This window comes from Molossus molossus, unplaced genomic scaffold, assembly GCF_014108415.1.
Source record: "Molossus molossus isolate mMolMol1 unplaced genomic scaffold, mMolMol1.p scaffold_m16_p_12, whole genome shotgun sequence".
Lineage (NCBI taxonomy): Eukaryota > Metazoa > Chordata > Mammalia > Chiroptera > Molossidae > Molossus > Molossus molossus.
In genome coordinates, this window is record NW_023425347.1 from 33,605,344 (window position 1) to 33,628,171 (window position 22,828).

A 22,828-nucleotide genomic window follows, 5' to 3' on the forward strand; every position below is an offset into this window, starting at 1 on the left:
AGTGTGCACCAACTCTTTTTTTTTTTATCCTCACCTGAGGCATTTTGGCATTTTCCATTCAGATAGAGTGGGAAGGAAAGAGAGGGAGAGAGAGAGAGAGAAACATCGATGTGAAAGGGACACATCGAGTGGCTGCCTCCCGCACGCACGACCCAACCAGGGCCGGGGACAAACTGCAACCGAGGTACGTGCCCTTAGCGGGAACCAAACCTGGGTCTCTCTGGACTGCGGGCCGACGCTCTAACTGCTGAGCCAAACCGGCCAGGGCTGTACCAGCTCTTTAACCAAGTTCTTTAGTAGTAAATTTTTTCCCCATCTGATGTATCTACATATCAAGATATCAAAGATGATTAAATTACTCAAAACCAGACTTCTAAGTCTATGATTTTTAAATTTAATTACTTGTTTTAATTAAAATGAATCTAGCTTCTCTAAGGTTGCTCAACAGTACTACATAGCTCACATAGCTCTATTGAGACCAAAGGGAAGAACCTCTGTATTGAGTTCTTAAATATTTTAAAATGCTGCTGAAAAAAAAAAAGGGAAATTGATTAAATTATAAATGACCAATTCAAGCATACCCACTATGGAAGATTATTGTCTTCACTCACTTACAAAATCCTTGTCTAAGGATAACTTGAACTGTCAGGTGGTTGGAATAACCTAATTGAAGGTCCTCTTGGAGATGGGGGGGAAATGAAAAAATAATAGTCTGAGACAATGCACTTATGTGAATTTAAACTCCAGAAAAGAGTGACCTATAGGATAAAAGGCTCGGCCAATGGAGAAGGCAGCTGGTATCAAAACAACAAGCACAGATTACTGGGTATACACACGATGACAAGAGCAAGGAACTGACAGGTGTAAACAAGCTAACGATGACCTTGGCAAAATATCTTCATCTGTTTTAAAAAAATACCAAAAAGCATGCCACGTACAATTCTCTCCCTTTCGCAAGAATTCACTGAAAAACGACAACAACAACAAAACAAAACAGACGGAACCATCAGTTTCTGTTAGCAGAAAACAATAACAGCTGCATTAGGTTCCAGGACCAATAAAACTTTAAAATATTAATACTGAAAAAATACAATTAAATTTTTATTAAAAAATACATACTCCTTACTCAATCTTTGTGTACATTTTGTTTCATGTGAAAAGAAAAAAAAACATAAACATAAAATAGGAAAGGCGTTAAGACTACCTAATTATTTATACTGTATTTGGTAGAAGCATGTTTCAGTCAAACTTTAAACAAAAATAAGTTATTCCGTTTTCATTTGCTCCCGGATATCAGAGGGCAGAGTTTCAAACAGAGCATCTTCCACAACTAAACCGGCCCTTTTCAGAGCCCGACAGTCACCCAGCTCGGGGGGGAGGATTTCAAAGTGATTGCCTTTAACGTCTAAGTAGGAAAGAAATAGTAAATTTCCAATTTTTGGTGAAAGTACTGACAGGCTGTTTTTCCCAATCTTCAGTGTTTTCAGTTTCTTGCAGAAGTACAGTTCGTCTGGAAGGTTCTCCACTTTGTTACAAGTGATGGAAAAATACTGTAAACTTTGTAGAACGCCGATTTCAGGGGGGATAAAACGAATGTCGTTGTAGGATAAGTCCAAGTATCGGATTTTGTTGCATAGGAAGAGGTGGGAAGGCAGCACCTCTATTTTGTTGTGACTGAAGGACAGACGCTCCAGGCTGGTGAGTTTCTTGATGTGCTCCGGGATGTAGGTGATGCTGTTATGCCACAGTTTTAACACCGTCAGCTTTCTCAGGTGCTGGAAGCTAACGATCTCTTCTATCGACTTCAGGTTATTTTCCTTGAGGTCCAGTTCCTGGAGGCTGAGCAGGCTGAACACGGCGTGCGGGATGCGCTCCAGGTCACAGTGGACCAGCTCCAGCTCGGTCAGATTGGTCATCTTCTTTAAGTTGTTGAGCATCACCAGCTTGGTGCCGTCGTTATGGATACACATCTTCTGGAGATGGCTGGACACGTCCACCACTGCCTGCGGGATTTTGGAGACGTTGCTTTTGATAGACAGAATTTTAAGGCTTTTGAGGTCCCTCAGAGACTCAAGGGTGACGTTTCTGGAAATGTCGTGACTTAGGGAGCCAACCAGGTAGAGCTCTTCCAGGTTCCGGAGTCCATACATCCAGGGGGGCAGCTCCCTCATATCATCGAACTTGACGCTCAGGACCTTGAGGTTTTCCTTCAGGAAAGAGAGGGCCGCGCTGTGGATTTTGACCGAGCACTGGTGTAGCGAGAGCTCTTGGAGATTGTCCAGCTGCGCAATGGTGGCCGGTATCATTACATTCTTAATGATCTCCAGCTTCAGAGACTGCAACTCTGTAATTTCAAACACAGTGTCTGGAAGGCCAGAGAGCATGATGAGAGGCAATTCCAGCCGGTTGTGGGCATTTGTCTGCAGCTTCTGCCTCAGCTTGTCGGGAGTCCACTCATTATTTAAGTTCAGCTGCTTTAATTTGTTTTCACTCACTTCGGACAGGAACACTGCAAATCTCTTGGAATACAGGGGGTCATACTGATCTATCATATGAAGCATAAAAGCAAAGTCATTTTTTACGTCTGGAATATCATCGATTCCGGTCTCCTGCCGGACATACTCAAAAGAGTATTCCCTTAGCGAACGGTAGAACAGCCAGTATAAGGTATAAAGGCATGTCAATCCGTAGATACTTACAAAGCACAGGTAGCAGAAGGAGAGTTTTGAGAACAAGTGTGCCATGGTGTGATTGCAAGAAAAGTTCTTATATCCAGTCATGTCCTGAATGTCAACGTTACAGTCCACGGTAAACTGGACCTTGGAAACCAGGGCGCTGTTATATGCAATGATGATCAGGAATTTTATAACCTTCAGTACAGTCTGGCGAACATACATAGCATAGAGTATATCGCCTTCTTCCACATGCAGCCTGAACTTCTTCACTTTCTCAAACAAGGCCTTTGCTTGCTCCCCTTCCTTCTTATCCAGGGCTCCTGCGGTGGACTTGTCGACCACAAACTTCTCAGGAATTGACTTTAATGACTGAGAGTTGACCAGGTTGCCTTCTGGACCAGACTGGGCGGTATTGGACCTGCTCATGTTATTTTTCCTGTTGTCCTTCTCTTCTGAGTCCTCCCCGGACACTTCCGATAAAGCCCGTGTAGTCCAGGGAGAGTCAAAACACTTCCCCAGGATGGAGATGAAATGTTCTATTTTGGAGCTGGAGCCAGGGAATTTGAACCAAAAGTTGCTGCAGAGCATGAAGACCAGGGTATGGATGAGGACAAGGTAAGGGAAATACTTGGCGTACCAGTGGAGGGCTCGCTCGTAGCACATCTGGTTTATGAAACTGTACTGCTGCAGGTCCAGATCTGTCTTCAGTCCTTTCATTTCCACAGTGACGGGGTTGGTCGAAGACGGTTTCGGTGGAGGCAGTGGGGTGGTTCCGGCAGCTGCTTGAGAGACATTCAGAACGGAAGAGTGGTTCTGAGACAGCTGAACTCTTTTTGGAAGGCAGATGATCTTGTCTTGCATGACCTGAAACACAGAAATAACATTTTCAAATTATATTATTCAAAGAGCTTTCCTAATGTCATTAGTGCAAAGAGAGCAGCAATAACATCCAATAAATGTCCATTTCCTCTGCCTGGAGAATACAATGTTCAATTCCAGCACAAGGCTTTATTCTTAACCCGCATTGGAAAAATGAAAATATGACTTTGTTAAACATGTCTAAGTCATGACAGAAAACACAGAGGCTTTGTTAAGATGTAGAACGATTCACAACAAAATAAATCTTTAAAGACTGATGATGTCTTTGGCATTTCTTCCCTCTCACCGGGGCCTGGGAGAATCAGTCATCGGTCTGGGACATACACCCTTTTATCAGGCTCAATCTTGAATTGGATGGCTCCAAGGTTATTCAATTGTGCATGAGAAGTAAAAGGACTGAGGAGAAAATATGGAAGATATTCCTGTCTTTGTTTCCCCTTTTCCTTCTACCCACGTCCTGGACTAAATGCACAGATGCGTGTGAATGGCTTTAATACTGGGAATTTCCTACACTTTTATAAAAGCTTTGTCTTCAGAGAGAGAGAGGTGAAAGAACACACAGGTGTTCAATAGTAAAATAATTACATTTAAATCGCTGCCTTTTCACACAAAATGCCACATTGAGAACGTCTATCCCTCTACAAATGCAGCAATTTGTTGAAAAGAATATTAAGCCAGGGCAAGAATGTCCAGCAGCCTCGCAAGATTGCAATGTGGGTAAGACAGAACGCATCCTTCGTGAAGAGTCGGCAGTGGGAGGCAGAACACATCTTGAATCCATCTGGAGGAATCATCCCCAGAAAGAAATACAAATAGATGGAACTCTATGGACAATAAGCAAACAGTTCAGAGGAGGAGTAATAACCAAGGAACTGACAGCAATCATGTGTGGAATCAATAATGCAGGGAAAGTCTATTTGTACCTTAACATATCAAATGTCTAGAAATCCATAGTGTTTAGTAATTCTGCAACAGCACAATGCTTAGCAATTTTGCAACAGTTATGTCCTTTATACTGATTAGAGAAGTAGAAACGGAATCCACTGCAAAGCAGACTTCTACGGCCACAAGCAGGTGACATGGGTACCAGACAGAAGTACAAGGCTTGACAACAGAGTGGGGCATCCAGTACTTAGTCAGGTGCCTGATACACAGAAGACCACCAGTACACATTTGCTGAGAAAGAGAACGAATCCAGAACTGACACCAGTCCCTCCAGTTCAGAGTTGCCATAGGTCTGGAGGAGGACTATACCTCTCCTAGAGATGAAGATGAGGATGGTGATTATAGTAATGGCAGCCGGAAACTTCTGTTGTATTTATTTATTTATCATTTTTTTACTTCTGTTGTATTTATATGCAATTGACCTTATTCTGAAAATGTCATGGGTATTAATTTTTTTAATTATCACCTTAACCTGACGAGGCAGGCACTCTTGTTATTCCCATTTCACAGACCAAAACACAGAAAGGTTAAGTCACTTGCTAATGTTATATATCCATCTGGACCCAGAGCCCACATTCTTATTTTATTTTACTGAATTTCTAGGATTAAACCAAAAAGACCTCAATCTGACTTGATCATAGGTTACAAATTATCTTACATGAATTATTCCTGTTTTAGAGGAAAAGCTTACTTTTCCCCATATCCTATGCAGATAACAATTAAAAAAAAGAGATTAGGCCCTGGCCGGTTTGGCTCAGCGGTTAGAGCGTCTGCCTGCGGTCTGGAGAGACCCGGGTTCGGTTCCCACTAAGGGCATGTACCTCGGTTGCAGTTTGTCCCCGGCCCTGGTTGGTCGTGCGGGTGGCAGCCACTCGATGTGTCCCTTTCACATCGATGTTTCCCTCTCTCTCTCTTCCTCTCTCTCCCTCCCACTCTGTCTGTCTGTACAAAAAATGGAAAAATGTCCTCGAATGAGGATAAAAAAAATAAAAAATAAAAATAAATAAATAAATAAATAAATAAATAAAAAGAGATTAGGGGAAGAGGGGCAAGTTTGTTTGTTTTTATCTTCACCCGAGGACATTTTTCCATATTTTGTTCAGATAGAGTGGGAGGGAGAGAGAGAGAGAGAGAAAAAAACTTCGATGTGAAAGGGACACATCGAGTGGTTGCCACTCGCACAACCCAACCAGGGCCGGGGACAAACTGCAACCGAGGTACGTGCCCTTAGCAGGAACTGAACCCGGGTCTCTCTGGACCACAGGCTGACGCTCTAACCGCTGAGCCAAACCAGCCAGGGCAAGAGGGGCACGTTTTACCACAAGATTTATAAAACCTCCATCCTGGAATATGAAGGGACTAGTACTTACTATATAAATCAAAAGAAGGCGGAGAAGAAGAAGTGGGATTGCAGTCAGAGGATCCAGGGGCCGCAGAGGTGTGGGAATTGAGCCGTGGACACCAGAGAGTTTTACCACTTGCCTATGTCAGGGAAAGAATGTTCAGCATGCCCGCTCAGTACACGTATGTCTATTCCTAATTATATCCATAAAGTACAGTAAACCCTCAATTTTGCGGACCTCGATTTAATGGACTTGGGATTTAATGGACAGAATTGTCAAAGTCTGTATGTCAAAGGTGAAAATTAATGCCCTGTTCATTTTGAAATGTTTTTAACCAAGATTTGCCACATTGTTTGGTTGCTTCCCGAACAACCCAAACCAGGGCCGGGGATTGAACCGCAACCGAGGTACGTGCCCCTGACAAGAATCAAACCCGAGGCTTTGGTCTGAGGGCCAATGCTTTCACCACTGAGCCAAACTGGCCAGGGTTCACTGTTACTTTGAACAAATTTTAGTGAATAGGCCATATGTTGGAAACATCCCTGTAGTAATTTGACCAACATAAATAAATATCACAAGCGTACAACTATAATCTACATATGTAAACCCAAGAGTCACCGCTTGTAAACAATGTTTGGTGAACGCGTGGTAACTCATTCTGTTGCGGCATGGCGACAGGACAGCAGTTTTAACGCAGGGATGCCCCCGCGTGCTCAGCCACGCCCAGTCGTGTGCATCTGTTTACTCGCGGTGACTGGTGAATGCATGCAATTACCAGACCTCCTCAGTAGACATTTAAAATTACTATAATACATGTAGAAAACTTTTCTGTGAAATTAAACTTTTTCTACATACTTAATTGTAATTACACAAATGTGTCTACATAAGTAAAAACAGATAAACTAATGTGTCAATTTTTTAACATGCCCATTTGGAAAACTTACTTTATCATATAAGAGACTTGTGGCTTTAACGGACACCCCCTCGCCCAAATCAGTCTGTTGTATTGAGGTTTTACTGTGCTGTCCATCTCTATGTCAAATATTAGAAAAGCTTAATTCCCTTCCCTTTAAGATAAACACAAATAAAACTTTAAATTTTTATTCAATATCTCAGTGGGGCATCCTGCACTTGTCTGGGGGTCAAGCACCCTGTCCTGGAGGCCCAGGAACCGGAACAGGAGGAGAAAGCCTTGACAAACGCCAGACTGCCTGGGAGGAACAGAAAGGAGAAGCAAGGAATTCAGTGTTTGTGTCAGGCCCTGGATGTTTTCCTACTCGAGGTCTCATTAAATGCCTCAGCAATCTGCGGAGCAGGGGGAAAGGGAGTGCCTCCCTGAGCACCTTCTCCAAGCGTGACGCCTCGGAGTAACACCGTTAGAGCTGTGATGAAAATACAGAGAAATCCGCGTGGAAGCAGGATCAGTCAGAGTAAAATGGCAGGCGCCCGCGTTAGGTGCTAAATCCCTGCAAGAAACCAGGCTGACCCACTTCTGTTCCCCTGGCCAGCCCTTCCTCGGGCTTGCTCCTGATGATGGAAGATGGCAGCCTCTGCACCTTGGTTGGATAGGTTTTAGGTTATGCACTGCAGCAGGGTGCCCAGCCAAGGGGTGAGTATGGGCTGAAATCCTGCTCGACTCACCTGGATTAGCTATGGCCACACAGTAGGGGTCCTTCGGGATAGTGTGCACAGTCACCTGGTCAGTGCCTCTGCCATGCTAGGCAGGCAGGTCATATTCTCCCCATTCTACAGAGGAAATCGACCAAGGATCAGGGAACTCAGTTAACACACTTGCCCAAGTTCACATAGCTAGAAAACTATGAAGCAGGAATTTAAACCTGTCTTTTCTATAACCTACTGTCCTTCCACCATCCAAAGAGTCTCCTCACTTCACCAAGCTTCTGCTCAGATGCCTTTACAGAGATCGGCCCCGTGTCAGAGGGGAATTAATACACAGATGGTCTCCAGAAGTTCCCTTCAGCCTCTGACATCATATTTCCCTTTCAAGCCTCACAAAGGTATGATTTTTTAAAAAAAGAATAGTGTATTGATTTTTAGAGAGAGAGTAAGGGAGAGGGAGAGAGAAACATCGATGTGAGAGTGCAACATAGATCAGCTGCCTCTTGCACACCCCACACCAGGGATCGAGCCTGCAACCGGGCATGTGCCCTGGACCGGCTACACCGGCAACCTCCTGGTGCATGGGACAATGCCCGACCAACGGAACCACAAAGATTTAATTTTAAAAATGTGTGTACTTAAATTCCAGGAGGGTAAAGACAGTGATCTATTTTCCAGAGCTGTTAACTTCTGAGAACTGAGCACAGGGTAGAAAAAATACTGGAATTCAGTCACGAAGAACAACAATTGCTGGTACTGCTAAGAGAACATATCCTAAGAAGACTCCAGCAGAGTCGCAGCTCAGAATGGAATTCCCGAGGAAGGCGACAGCAAGTTGTCTAAACCAAAACAATGAAAAGGAACAGGGCAGGTTATGGAACTCAGCAATAAAGAGTGTGAAGATTTATTTATTTTTAGTTTTTAGTTTTTTTATCCTCACCCGAGGACATTTTTTCCCATTTCTTGTTCAGATAGAGTAAGAAGGAGAGAGAGAGAGAGAAACATCGATGTGAAAGGGACACATCGAGTGGCTGCCACCCACACGACCCAACCAGGGCCGGGGACAAACTGCAACCGAGGTACGTGCCCTTAGTGGGAACCAAATCCGGGTCTCTCTGGACCGCAGGTTGATGCTCTAACCACTGAGCAAACCCAGCCAGGGCAAGAGTGTGAAGATTTAAACAGTAAAATAACCAAAAAAGAAGAAGTTACCCCCTCCATGTTTAATGGAAACCGCATTTTAGACCACTACAAATTTGAGAAGAACTGGGGAGAAGGATCAGTATTTTCAAAAGCACAGTAAAGAGAAAGAAGACAAGAAAATAAGTCAGAGAGGATTCACGAGAGAGAGAGAGAGAGAGAGAGAGAGAGAGAGAGAGAAAGGAGGGTGTTTGTGGTATTTTTATAAATAACAGCAGCTTGTAAGAACTTGAAAGTTCTTGTTTCACCTTTTCTGTTCTTTTGAGAAGTTTGCCTAATTACACCTATATAGCAGGTCTTCACATAAGGTTGTTTATACAATTACCTGTTTCTTTCTTTCTTTTTTTTAAATTTGTATTAGTTTCAGGTGTACAGCACAGTAGCTAGAAAAGCATATTCTTTGCAACGTGATCCCCCTGATAATTCCAGTACACATCTGACACCATACATAGTTATTACAATATTGTTGACGACTATATTCCCTATGTAGTACTTTATATCCCTGTAACTACTTTGTAACTACTAACCTGTACTTCTTAATCCCTTCACCTTTTCCACCCAGGTTCCCAAACCCCATCCTCTCTGGCTACCATCAGTTAGTTCATTGTGTCTATGAGTCTCTTCCTGTTGTCTTTTTCATCTTTAGACTCTGCATATAAGTGAACTCATATGGTATTTGTCTTTCTCTGACTGATTTATTTCACTTAGCATAATACCCTCTAGGTCTACCCATGCTATCTATTGCCAAGGTAAAATGTGAATGTTGTTATGCTTGATGTTGTCCCAGAGGTCCCTTAAACTATCCTCATTTTAAAAATTCTATTTTCTTTTTGCTGCTCTGATTGGGTGTTTTCTGCTACCTTGTCTTCCAAATCACTGATTCAATCCTCTGCTTCATCTCATCTGCTTCTGATTCCTTCCAGTGTATTCTTCATTTCAGATATTGTATTCTTCACTTTTGATTCTTTTTTTTTTTAATGATTTCTGTGCCCTTTTGTATGCTGTTGAAATTTTCACTAAGTTCCTTGAGCATATACTTATAACCATTGTTTTTAACTCTGCATCCAGTGTTTTCTTGTCTCCACTTTTTAGCTCTTTTTCTGGAGACTTCTGTTTTTTTTATTTGGGATGTGTTTCTTTATCTCCGTAATTTGGCTGCTGCTCTGTGTTTGCTTCTACGTATTAGGTAGACATGCTACATGTCCCAGTCTTGGCCTTATATAGTAGGTTTTCTGGGAGGCCCAAGGTGCAACCTCCCTGATGACCAGAGCCTGATGCTCTAGGAGTGTTTCTTGCGGGGGTTATGTGTGCCTTCCTGTTCAGTTGAGCCTTGATTACTGCTGGCATGTCTGTGGGTGGGGTTGAGCTTTGGGCTGGCTGAGTGTGAGAACCCGCCTCAATCACACTGTGTGAGCTCCTGGTGGGACCGACCCCATGAAGCTGAATTCACCCCAGCATGTTCTGGTTCCTGCTGAGGCCCCTCGTTGAGTATGTTGCTTTTGGAGATAATCAGGCAGTACCATGTTGTGATCTGAATTCAGCCACTGGCTGTTGTTTCAGCGGCCTCTTGGGAGGGAATACAGTGCAGGCCAATGTCGGAGCTGCCTGTGACTGGCCCAGGGCTACCTGTTTGGAGTTACAAAGTGATCCATTCTTGATAGTTCCTTGTGCTTGGCCTGGGTGCCTGTGGGAGGGGCCAAGCTGCATACTGAGGCTGGCTGCCACCAAGAGCAGGCCTGGGGCAGGTCAGCTAAAGGCCCAAGGCATTCCACGATCTGCCTCCACCTGCTGGCTGCCCATGAGGCTCAGCCACTGAAAGAGCCCTGAGCGATATGTGAGCTGTGTGTGGAAGGTTCCCAGGGAGTCGTCAGGGAAGGGCAAGTGGCATTCACCAGGTTAATACGGATTCGAACTCGGCACCAGAGCTGGGCCGGAGGCCCCTTGGTAAAAGTCTTGGTTACACTGAGGCCAGCTGCTACCCACCTGGGGACCTTTGCAGTGGGGCTGGTCTCAGGGAGTCATCAGGGTGGAGCTAGCAGAGATCATCAAGCTGGAGGAGGGAGGGCCTCACACAGGAAAGGCGGCACCGGCTGAGTGTGCAGGAAGAAGACTCTTGCCCTAAAGCCACACAGCTCAGTTTCTCTCTGCGTGTCTCTCTGGCATCCCCTGAGCTTGCCTGAATGCCCTGAGAGTATTTTAAGAAAGATTGCAACGCAAGCCCCAGCTGGCAGAGTCTACAGCTGTGTGCAAGCTGGGTAGGGCGAGGCCTCGGGCTGTCAGGGTGGAGCTCGTGGAGCTCCCCAGGCTAACACCATGTGGGAGAAGTGCTTATTCCAGGAAAAATGGCATCCGTGGGCAGTGTGGCAGAGGGACTGACCCTACACAGGAACGCCAGTGGCTGTCTACCCAGCCCTCTCCCTGAAACCACACAACTCAGTATCTCGCTGTATGACTCTGGTACCCTCGAACTGCTGTCCCTCTACCAGAGCCAGGGTGAGTGGCTCTGAGTGAGAGTGTGTGTGTGGGCCCTTTAAGAGGACACCTGGGTTTCCAGCAGCCTTCCTTCTATCTCACCTGTGTGGACAGAATCCCTGCTGATTTTCACAGCCAGAGGTTATGTAGGCTCCTCTTCTTGGCACTGTTGCTCCAGGCTGGGGAGCCCGGCATAGGCGTCTGGCCTAGGATTGAGACCCCTGACTCCTTAGGGGGTACCTCTGTCCCTGAGATATCCCTCCGGATTTTCAACCGCCACCCACGGGTCTGGGCCGGCCTGCTTAACGTCTCTGCCCCTCCTACCAGTCTCAATGTGACTTCGTCTGTATATCGTTAGTTATAAGACTTTTGTGCATCTAGTCTTCGGATGGTTATCCAGATCGATAGTTGTTAATTCAGCTGTAATTCTGCTGTGGTGAAGGGAGGAGGTGAATCCTCTGCCATCTTGGGCGGAATCTGTGTCCTGTTTCGCTCAATGTCATTTCATGGTAACACTGGTAAGATGCTGCAGGCACTCACCTCCTGTTTATCTCAATTAGCCTATGGCAAAATTGGTTTCGTTATATGTCATTTCACTTACAGTCACAGAACCATGGACCACATTGTGTGGGAACTTACTGTACCTCGTTTCTTTTTACCTTTATCCTGTAACTTAAGGATTAGACTGTGAAACAAGTCTTAAAGAAAGACTGCAAAACAAATTTCAAGGGAATAATTGTACGGCTCCTGACTGCTGTTGCAGGACCAAGAGCCGGCTCGGGAAGGAGCAGGGAGAAAGCCCCACCCCCACCCCATTTTATAGAACACAGGGGCTCAGACCATTGCCAGCTCATACATACACATCACATGTCGAGGAATCCCATCGCTTCCTTCCAGGCTACCCTGAGCAGGAAAACATGCTTGAGACGCAGTGTTTGTGTTGTGGGAGGGAGAGAAGGGGGAGAAGAAACTGGGGAGGGGGAAAGAAAAACATTAAAAAAGCAAGCCGAACAAAAGATTCTGATCTAAAATGTAGGACAGTGAGAAAGTCATCCCGAAAGTGGATAGGAGAACATTCTTGAATGAACTCAATGTCAAGGAAAGTATCTAAGTTGCTTTGGGAATGAGGAGAGTCACTGAGAGCAAAGGTCAGGTGAAGCCAAGGCAACGAAGATGGCTAACTCCTTCATCCTGGGACACACCGGCCCGGAGGCAGGGAAGGCGAGTCAGCAGAACAGAGAGGGGTTAGGACTGAAGTAAAATAGGTCAAGCAATGGGGTAGGAGGCTGAAGCACACACTCACTATTTCTATTTTGAAATGTAAATACCTTTGAATACTCCCCAAACCTTTGGCAAAATACACACACACACACACATATACTCTCTCTCTCTCTCCCTCTCCTCCATCTTTTATGAATGATTTTTCTAGAAATCACAGCAAAAAAGGGACTACATTTTATGCTTGAATCAAACTGTACAGACAGGGAGAGTTTGCCTGGGATGGTAAAATCTGTAAAATCTGTTCTCATGGAAGGAGGAACTGAGACCATGAGAACCTAACTGTTCCAGAAATCTGCTAAACTCGGGTAGGCTGTGGACCGGAATTTGACCCAACATCCCCTAGACACCAAGGAGCAGGTGACAGAAGTGTATAAAAAGCTCCTTAGAGCTTACAGTTCAAGTTCCTGGAGAGAAGTAAAAATACACATGTACATTTGTTCCACGACTGTGATAATATCTAGGTAATATTTCTGGAAAAGAAACCCCACGGTTGCAGGGATTAGAGACATGGAGTCACTAAAATTAGGATTTATGGATTCTCATTTTGCAAATTATTTTGAGGTAACAAAATAACTGTTTTGGGTGTATGTGTGTGTGTGGGGGGGGTTAGCTTCCTTAAATCTAAGGTCAAGAAAATAAACTGAATTCCTTGCTTTTGTTTTCTATAAGAAGATATTTTTTTAAAAAACTAAAAATTCAAGCTTTCTTAAAGAAGGAAACAACCCATTGTAACCATGTCCTGAAATGCTGCTCAGATCTAGGAAAGGAAATCAACTATTTAAAGTTGTAATTGCATCAATGGGAAGAATAGGGGGGACATCTGTAATACTTTCAACAATAAAGATAAAAAAATTGTAACCGTAAAATGTATACAAGCAGAGAGATGCATTTTTAAGTGGTATATATGCAAACTTTATCGCATATTGAATCATCTTGCATATACAATGCACTAGTAGGGCCTTTTAATAGTAATTTTCACTATTTTAAATCATTAATGTTCATGATCTTTGATGACTGCTATTTGATATTCAGTCCTTTGTTAGAGTTGTAACACCATTACAATGTAAAAAAAAAAAAAAAGATTTACTTAATTTAGGCAGTTTCCAGAAAAGAGCTGCAATTAAAAGAAGAACCCACCAGGGTAACAAGTTGGAAAAGTATCGTATTTGCATGAATGAGAAACCAGAGGGCTGAGGTTATAACAAAACCAAACCAAACTACTTAGCTTCAGTACAACTGCTTGGATAGCAAAGATAGAGCAACATCAGGGCCAGTTTGCCCTTTACCAGCCGGAGATATAAATGACATGACCGGAAGTGGTGTAGGACCATATAGAACATAAGTATTGATTAGTCCTGAGTGCACCCTCAGGAAAAGCCAACCATTTTGGATGATCTACAATAGGCATGTTGTTATGTTAGGGATACCAAGAAGGATAAACCCTTCAAGGTCAAGCATGGGACAACTACATCTATAATTAGTGTGATAAGTGCTCAAATTCAGGCTTGTCTATCACAATGAACTTTGTAATCAACTTACCTAGTTCCAGTGGAAAAAAAACCCATTGGTGTTAGTTTTATTGGGATTACACTACATTTATAAATTAATTTACAAAGAACGAACATCTTTATGGTGTTGATTCTGCCTCTCCATGGTGTGTGTTTCTACCTGTCCACATGTAATTTTGTGTTTTTCAGGAGTGTTTTATAACTTTCTTCACATAGATTTTGGCTATTTATTGTTAAGTTGTGTCTAAATTTTTTTGTTTTTGCTATCATCAGTCTGTTTTTCTTAAAAAACACTTTTAACACAAAAGGTAGAGTCCTCCCTTCATCTTTCCCTACCCCCACGTGTATCCTTACTGAGCCCTAATGAGTCTGTTGTGTGCTCTTCCAGATCTATCCTTGTGCATTTATACATGTGATATATAAACACATGGACCTCACTATAGGTACTGTCCTGCACCTGGAGTTTTGCCTTCTCACAGCATGTTTTGGAGACCTTTCACGTTGGCACATAGGGATTGACTCCATTCTAAGGACTACAGAGTCACAGTGCAGATGCGGTAGAATTTACTAAACACATCTCCATAATGATATACATTTAGGTAATTTTTCTATTAAAACCAGCGCCAGTTTCAAAAAACCACATGCTGTCTGATTTTACATGGCATTCTATAAAATAGAACAGAGAACAGATCAGCGGTTGCCAGAGGCTCGCTGCAAAGGTTCAGCACCAGGGAATTCCTTGGGGTGTTGAGATTCTTCTGTATTATTTTTGTGGTGGTGGTTACAAGAATTTGTGCATGTTTTAAAACTCAAATATATATATCGTGTCTTGATAAAGAGTGCATTCTGGCCCTGGCCAGTTTGGCTCAGCAGTTAGAGCATCAGCCCGCGAACAAGAGAGTCCCAGGTTCGATTTCCGCTAAGGGCTCGTACCCTGGCTGCTGTTGATCGTCCTTGGCCCCGGTTGGGGTCATGTGGGTGGCAACCAATCAATATGTCTCTCTCACATCGATGTTTCTCTCCCTTCCTCCTTCTCTGCCTCCAAGCTCTATCTGAAGATAAATGCAAAAATGTCCTTGGGTGGGGATTAAAAAAAAAAGAGTGCATTCTGGATGATGGGGGCTAAATGCTGTCTGATACTAAAAGTGATCCTCCACCTTAAACACCAATCAGAAAGAATCTATGTACCCCCATGTTCGTAGCAGCACTATTTACAATAGCTAAGATCTGGAAACAGCCCAAGTGTTCATCAGGAGACGAATGGATAAAAAAGCTGTGGTACATATACACAATGGAATACTATGCAGCTGTAAGAAAGAAAGATCTCTTATCCTTTGAGACGACATGGAGGGACCTGGAAAGTATTATCCTAAGCGAAACAAGCCAAACAGAAATACAAGTATCATATGATCTCACTTATTTGTGGAATATAATGATCGTAACAGTCTGTGGAATGGGGTAGTCCCAGAGATGTGGAAGTGGTGTACAGACTGACAAACCCCAGAACAGGGGATGGTGGGGGAGAGATAAACCACAGAACTTATATGCATGTATGCATGAACAAAAGTCATGGACAACAAAGCTGGGGACAGAGTGGAGAGGGAGGGGGAATCAGTGGGGGAAAAAGGAGAAACATCTGTAACAAAAATAAATTAATTAATTTAAAAAGAAAGAAAAAAAAAGTGATCCTCCAGCTACTTTTTAAAAATTGCTCTTTAATTTCTTTAGCTGTTTCAATTTTTAATAATTCAAACGAATCACCTCTTTCTTTTTACAAGTGAATTTAATCCATTATATTATGCTGCCCACTTATATTTATTTACTAATATTTAGAATTATTTCTGTATTTTGTTATTTTTCTAAATACCATTCCTTCGTTATTCCTGCCTTCTGTTGCATTGATAACACTTTCCATGTAGAATTTCTCATCCCACCTCAGCTGGTTAGGAAGGTGTACACAGTATTTCTGTAATGTAGAGTGTACTTCTATAACAGGGGTAACTTAATAATTCTTTAAAACATGCACACTTGAAGGTTTTCAGTGTCCCTACATGTTTTAGCTAGCCACTGAATTACCCCATTTTGTTGTTCCCAGAGTTTATTTTAGCTTTCTTCTGAAATGCACATTTTTTGGGTAATCTATATTTGATCATGATTATTTTATACATTAAATCATGTCTTCACCAGTTTTCTTAGATCCTAATATTTTCTCCCTGGGTTCATTTTTCCTTTTGGTTGAAGTATATCTCTTGATAATTCTTTTAATAAAGATCTGTGGGTAGAAAACTCATTTACCTATATCCCTGAATGTGCCTATATTGCTTTCAATCTTGAATAGTAGTTTTTTGTAAATTACAAAATTCTCTGTTGAGGGCAATTTCCCTCCAGCACTTTAAAATAGTATTACTCCGTTCTCTTCTGGCCTGTATTTTTGACAGTGAAGCCTGCTGTAAGCTTGAGTTTCTTCTTTAGTAGGCAGTCTATTTTTCTTGGTGATACTCTTAAAGATTTTACCGTTATTCCCATATCTTCTACAGTTTTACTTAAATTTTATACACAGGCGAATTAACACTGCTCGATATCGTTAGCTAAAGACTTTCTTCAATTTGGGAAAATTTTAGCAAAATCTCTTTATTGCTTCATCGTTACTTCCATTTTTTCTGCAGTTCCTACGAGATGCAGATTAGAGCCTGAGATTATTTTCCATGGGTGGGTGTGTTTTTAAATCCCGGTCTCTCTCTGTGCTAAGCTCTGTGTAGATTCAGAACTCTTATCTGATAATTCTTTACCTCTTTCGGCAACTAAGTGACGTGTAGTTCTTCTACCTGCTGATATTTTTAAATTCAGTGACTTTTTTATTTCCAAGATTTCTAACTTTTTAAAAATAATCATTGGCTCTTATGTCACATCTACCTACTTTTTTATGTGATGTCTTCATCTCTTTGGTCATTGTAAATATATCTATATTAGTTTCATTGTTTTAAAACTTAGTTTCATTTGAAGTGAATCAATGTTTCAACTGCTAATTTTGTTGAGAGCCTTTCTTAGCATAGTTTTCTTCATGTGTGCTGGGTGTTAGGCTTGTTCTGAGAAGGAGACTGTTGTCTACCACCTCTCGCGTGCTCTCTTGTGGTTTCCTGCACCCAACCCCCAGCCCCGAATCCACCAGTAGGTCTTATCACGGTATTCTGACGTTCTGACACGGTAATGTCAGGAGCTCACGGATCCCTGCAGGGGGACAGTGGCAGGCTGACTCAGTTCCTGGCTGGGAGGCACCCCAGATGCACAGTTTCCTCCAGGGCACCAGATCCAGCATCCAGTTAATTGCCATTCTTTTCAGCTTCCTTTTGGGAATGGGGGCCTCTGGCCTCCAACAGTGACCAGGCTCCAGCAGCTTATCTCGCACAGTGCATTTTTAGTTCCCTATACTGGCGGGAGCTGGGCTCCTGGCTGCTACTGCCTACTTTTGGATGAGAGCCCAGCAGTTGCTTAGCCCCACTCAGTATTTCCTTCATGCTCCACAGAAATGTGTATCTTGTTTTTGAGTCCACACATGCGTTTTTGTTATCTCTCTTTATGCTTTATCTATCATGGCAATATTCGTTGAACAGAGGGAGTATTTTGATGTGTAACACTTGCTTTATTATCTTTTCCAGAACAGAATGTGTGGGCGGGATGTTTTAATATAAAAATTAGTCTCAAGACTAGCATGAAAAATCAGCAGTCTGCATTCTTTGGGTAGTGCCAAACAAGGTAAACTCGTAATGCCAAATCCCTCCCACTCCCCCAAAAAGGCTGAATGTTTTTACACATGTCCCACTAACAGCATATGACAGTACTTATTCTCCTATAACCTCCACAATTAAGTCCATTACTCTTTTTCTATGAACTGTGACCCACACATGATTTCCCCACCTTAGACTTTAATTCATAGTGATGACTATATATCATCACTGAAAGAAGTCAGACCACTTACTGTGCACAATAAGACAACTGGTGTCATTCCACTACGTTAACTGGTGGTCCAGGGGTATTCTTTAGATTGTGGTTTATTCCTTAGAGGGTGCTTTAATTCGTTATGGCAAATTTTATAAAAACAGGTAGCCTGGAGCCACAGAAAGGCCTGTGGCCCAACACAAAGGTGATTAACTTGATCCTTTCCCCTCTCTTCTCTCCACAGACTCAGATATAGCTGTTTCCTGAGGGTTCTACCCTGAAGCTGATCAACCAGATTTGCCCCCAATCTCTGATGACCTTGGAATGACCTAGCAAGAAATGGATGGCAGAGACCTACTCCCCAGGGTTTGCTCAACCATACTAAGGACAGACTACCCTTTTTATCAATGAAAACTTATTGAATATCTACTATATGCTAAGCATCATGGGAAAATCAAGGAGGCATAACCAATGTTCGTGATTCTAAAAGCATTTACAATCATGTTGTCAAACAGAAGTGTGAACAAGGCAGTATATACACCAAGTGAACAGCTTGGCGGTACGGTAGGAGCTCAGGCTTGGAGTGAGCAGGGAAGGCTTTTGGGAATAGGAGCAACTCTATTGGGACCTTGAAGCTACTGGACTTGGACAGGTCAATGGCGGAGTGTAAGGTCAGAACCTTGTGGGTTCCAGAGACAGCCACAAAGGGCTGCATTTAGGAAGAGCAAGTGAAAAGATGAGAAAGATGGACTGTCGCTCATCCTTTCTAAGGTAGACCCATTTCTCCAGGACAAGGGATGGAGATATAAGGGAAGAGAATTAATTTTCACATCACTAAGTTATCAGTTAATGTACAAACAATAAACTGTGTTCTCCTAGAAACAAGTTGCTGGAAGACAAAGCATCGATCTGCAAGAGGCATGAGATTCACCCTTATCAGTATAGAATTAACTCTGAAAGGGCAAATTTTGTTTCAAGGCTATGTTCTAAAAATATTTTAAGTAAAAAAAAAAAAACTTGGTGGGAAAGAAAAGGAACTGAAAACGGCAGAGAGGATAGATCCTGTGGGGTGAACATCTACATGCTTTAATTTTCAAAGTACGTCTTATTCCTAAGCCTTGCTATTCTCCAGATGCACCCTGTGGACACGTGGGGGCCATCACCACTGGAGCAGGAGCACACAGCCACAAGCGCCAGGCACTGCGCCACTCTCTCCCCAGCACAGACCAGGTCCTTGTCTCCAGGGAGATGGAAAAGCAGGACGGCATGGGTGTGGCGCCATCATTTCCTGCCTCCTGAGCACTTGGTCTCTTCCTTGTTAATGTTTAAAACGTATAGGATAGACAGGAAGTAACACACTGTGTGTGGACAAAGTTTAGACCCAGACAGTAAAGACAGGGAACAAAACCCCAGTCTAAAAAAAATGGCCAAAGTTAAAAGTGTTTATTAATAGACCCAAGGGCTGCATACAGAGTGTTTTTATTAGTTGCTCATTTTCCCAATAGCAACAGAAAAAGGAGAAGAATAAAGTCATACCCTTGCATTTCTGAGGCATGGAACAGATGTCCTCAGGAAAGTACCCAAGGGATTGGAGGAATGAGCTGATCGAAATGGGGTTTTTGAAGCCATGAATCCTCTCTGTGGTAAGGAGATAACAGCAGTACCCGTGCTATAGGGTTCACCTGTACATGACTAAAAACCAGACCTGAAGCACATCTTCTCAAGTTACGAATTGTCAGCAATGTCTACGCTTGAGGAACATTAAATGCCATTAGTCTGGCAGAAGAATTAAGCACTGAAAAACTCAGGCCATAATTTCTTAAAGAATATATAGTTAAACAAAACCAGACCAGTGTTTTATATCCTCATTCTCTCTCTATCATAGCACCTAAGAAAACATGGTGTACTTGTCTATTTACTTAACATTTTACCTCCTAGCCCGGCTGATGTGGCTCAGTGGTTGAGCATCGACCCATGCACCAAGAGGTCACTGGTTCGATTCCCAGTCATGGCACATGCCCAAGTTGTGGGCTCAATCCCCAGTGAGGGGCATGCAGGAGGCGGCCAATCAATGTTCTCTCTCATTGATGTTTCTATCTCTCTCTCCTTCTCCCTTCATCTCTCTCTAAAATCAATTAAAAAATAAATAAAACAAAAAATACCATTTTACCTCCTAGATCAGTAAGCTCCTTAAAGGTAAGCTCCATCCCTCTTGACATTGCCTGGCACAAAGTAGGTCTACAATAGATAAATACTATGCTCCTCCACAAAGGAAAACAAAGCACAGCAATAGCAAGTACCCAGATTTATAAAATCAGATGCCAGTGAACATCTGGAAATACTTGCCTTCTAGCTACTTTCCTCTGAGATGAAACAATTCATTTCACACATTCTCTCAATTGGCGAGTGACGTCAGCCTAGTGATTCCTAAAGCCAGAGCTAAGTGCTGACTCATTTAAGACACACAAAGGTGCCAGATTTGGGAGGCACTGACCCTTTCTTCCTAAGTAAAAAGCCATCAAATCTACGTAAGGAGCATGTCTACATTTTGGTATTTGCATAAAGGCAATTCTACTATCACTCAAAGGGCAGACACACTGATTTTTCCATGGGTAAAAATCTCTGTACCTATGATGAGTGCTAAATTTTTTAACCTTTGGTGAGCCTGAGACTTTCCAGCCATCGAGGATGCTTTCATTTCCTGTATCTTAGAGGTGCTGTAGTTGTAGTCACTTTCTTCTTTTGAGGAAAGCTGCTCCGTGACACAAAAGCAATGACAGCCCTGGCTGGTTTGGCTCAGCCGTTGGAGCATTGGCCTGTGGACTGAAGGAATCGCGGGTTCGATTCTGGTCACGAGCACGTCCCTCGGTTGTGGCTGGGTCCCGGCCCTGGTCGGAGTCACGTGGGAGGGAGCCAGTTGATGTGTCTCTCTCACATCGATGTTTCTCTCTCTCTCCCTTTCCTCTCCCTCTCTCTCCCTTCTACTCTGTGTGAAGATAAATGGAAAAATATCCTCGGGTGAGGATTAAAGAAGAAAAAAAGCAATTAGAAAACAATGATAAAAAATGAGGGAGTGAATGAGATTCAAAACTGTTTTCATTTTGCTTCATAGCATTTTTCCATAAGCCGAACAGACTAGTGAATTATTTCACCCATGGCAATTTAAGATCTGAGTACAAAGCACACATTTCAAAGTCAAAACCATGTGAGAAAATTCAGTGGATCTAAAAGAACTATGGATAAATGTTAGGAACATGCAATTTATGGCTCATAAGAGACTATTTGTTTCAGTTGTTTGAAAATTTTGAAGTATTTATAATTTTGCTCTTGAAATAAAGAAGGAAAAGCCTTTTTAAATCCATCCCCAGGAACTGAACTCTTAGTTCTGTACTCAACGGACTAGTCTCTGGACTCCCTGCAGTTTGCTGACAGATCTGTGAGGAAAACTGGGAGAGTCCAAAGAGAAGCACAAACTGGACTATTCACACACACACAGTTACATAATTCTACACACCAGAAGAATCCAAAGGACTGAATTAAAGGATATTTTTTAAAAAAGATTCATGTATTTTAGAAATTTACTATAATAAAGAATAATTTGCTAGAGTACTCAGCCATGAATGATGCCAATGGACAGGCTGTGGTCCACTCTATGTGAAGGAATAGATGGGATCATTTATGAGAGAGAATGAGCTGTACCTTGTTGTGACATCATACAGTGGCAGGTAAGACAAGAGTCATGGAAGGTCTTAGTCATTTACATGTGTTGGATGGCAGGACAATTTCAGTCACATGCTTTGTGGAAGTTATCTAGACTCCAGAAATATCATTAATTTGGATGAAAGGTTCTACACATTCCAGGCATATAAAGTTAATTTCAGTTATGAAGTTTTCCTCTCTTCTGACTCATCTAGATGACCAAACACTCCTCTATGTTCCTCCTTACTTCTTGCTAGGAGAAAGAAGGCTGGTAGAGATGGTGACGTAAAAGGACAAGTATGGGACCTTGGTGCTCATAAGGGGTTAAAGTTTACAGTTTAAGTGGCTGGGACTCTCTGCTGAACTCTCTCTTTAGAGCCTCTCTTGGGAGTCCTCACTGTGAAGTCTCTCTTCTTCCTTGAAGCTGGTGTGAAATGATGGGTTTGAAGCTGCCTATCTCTTAGAAGTGGATCTGCCCTGGCCGATTTGGCTCAGCAGTTAGAGTGTTGGCCCGCGTACCAGAGAGTCCCAGGTTCGGTTCCCGCTAAGGGCATGTACCTCGGTTGCAGTTTGTCCCTGCCCCGGCTGGGGTTGTGTGGGTGGCAGCCAGTTGGTGTGTCTCTCTCATATCGATGTTTCTCTCTCTCTCTTCCTCCCTCTCTCCCTCCTGCTCTATCTGAAGTTAAATGCAAAAATGTCCTTAGGTGAGGATAAAAATAAAAAAAAAAAGAAGTGGATCCTACCCTAGGAGAACAGCTCAGGCAAGCTCTCTTCTTGGCTTTAGGGACAGTCAATGATCAATCTCCTCCCCTCTTCTCCCTTCCCTTTCCCTCCTCCCTCTGACTCTTCGTTGGGAGACAGAGATTCAACTGCAGGGAAAAAGGATACGGAGGCTCCTTGAGCTGCCCCTCTCCCTTCCCCTGGTCCAGGTCACAGGCCTGCAGTGTGCAGTAAAGGAAGTCCTGTGACTCACCTGAGAGCTGCCTGTTACCAGGAGATTGACAGTGCAGTCTGGGGCCAGAGCTTAGCTTTCATTAAATGTTCTGCCTGGGCTGGTTTTGTCCTATCTATGCAGCTCCTATGGATTCCTCTGGGAGAGGGAAACAGGTAGCTATGGGAGGGAAGAACTGGAGCATTTGGTCCTTGACCTTAGACTTCTTTTAATCTATTTGCCAGAGATGCAACTAATCACATTTATGACTATATGGAAAATGCCCCAAGTGAAGACAACGCATTTGAAGTCTACAGTTAAAGAGACTCAAAATAATAT

General features: G+C 42.9%; 1 protein-coding gene across 2 annotated transcripts in view; it reads right to left on the reverse strand.

Annotated features, from left to right (window-relative positions):
* Positions 1-1,073: 1,073 nt before the first annotated feature.
* The window catches only part of LRRC8C (leucine rich repeat containing 8 VRAC subunit C), an 81,021-nt gene continuing 59,266 nt past the window's right edge, over positions 1,074-22,828 (reverse strand). For both annotated transcript variants that reach the window (XM_036256702.1, XM_036256703.1), the window contains exon 3: positions 1,074-3,539. In XM_036256702.1, coding sequence (XP_036112595.1) covers positions 1,266-3,539 — 2,274 coding nt within the window. In that variant the 3' untranslated portion in view covers positions 1,074-1,265. The remainder of the gene's footprint in view (positions 3,540-22,828) is intronic.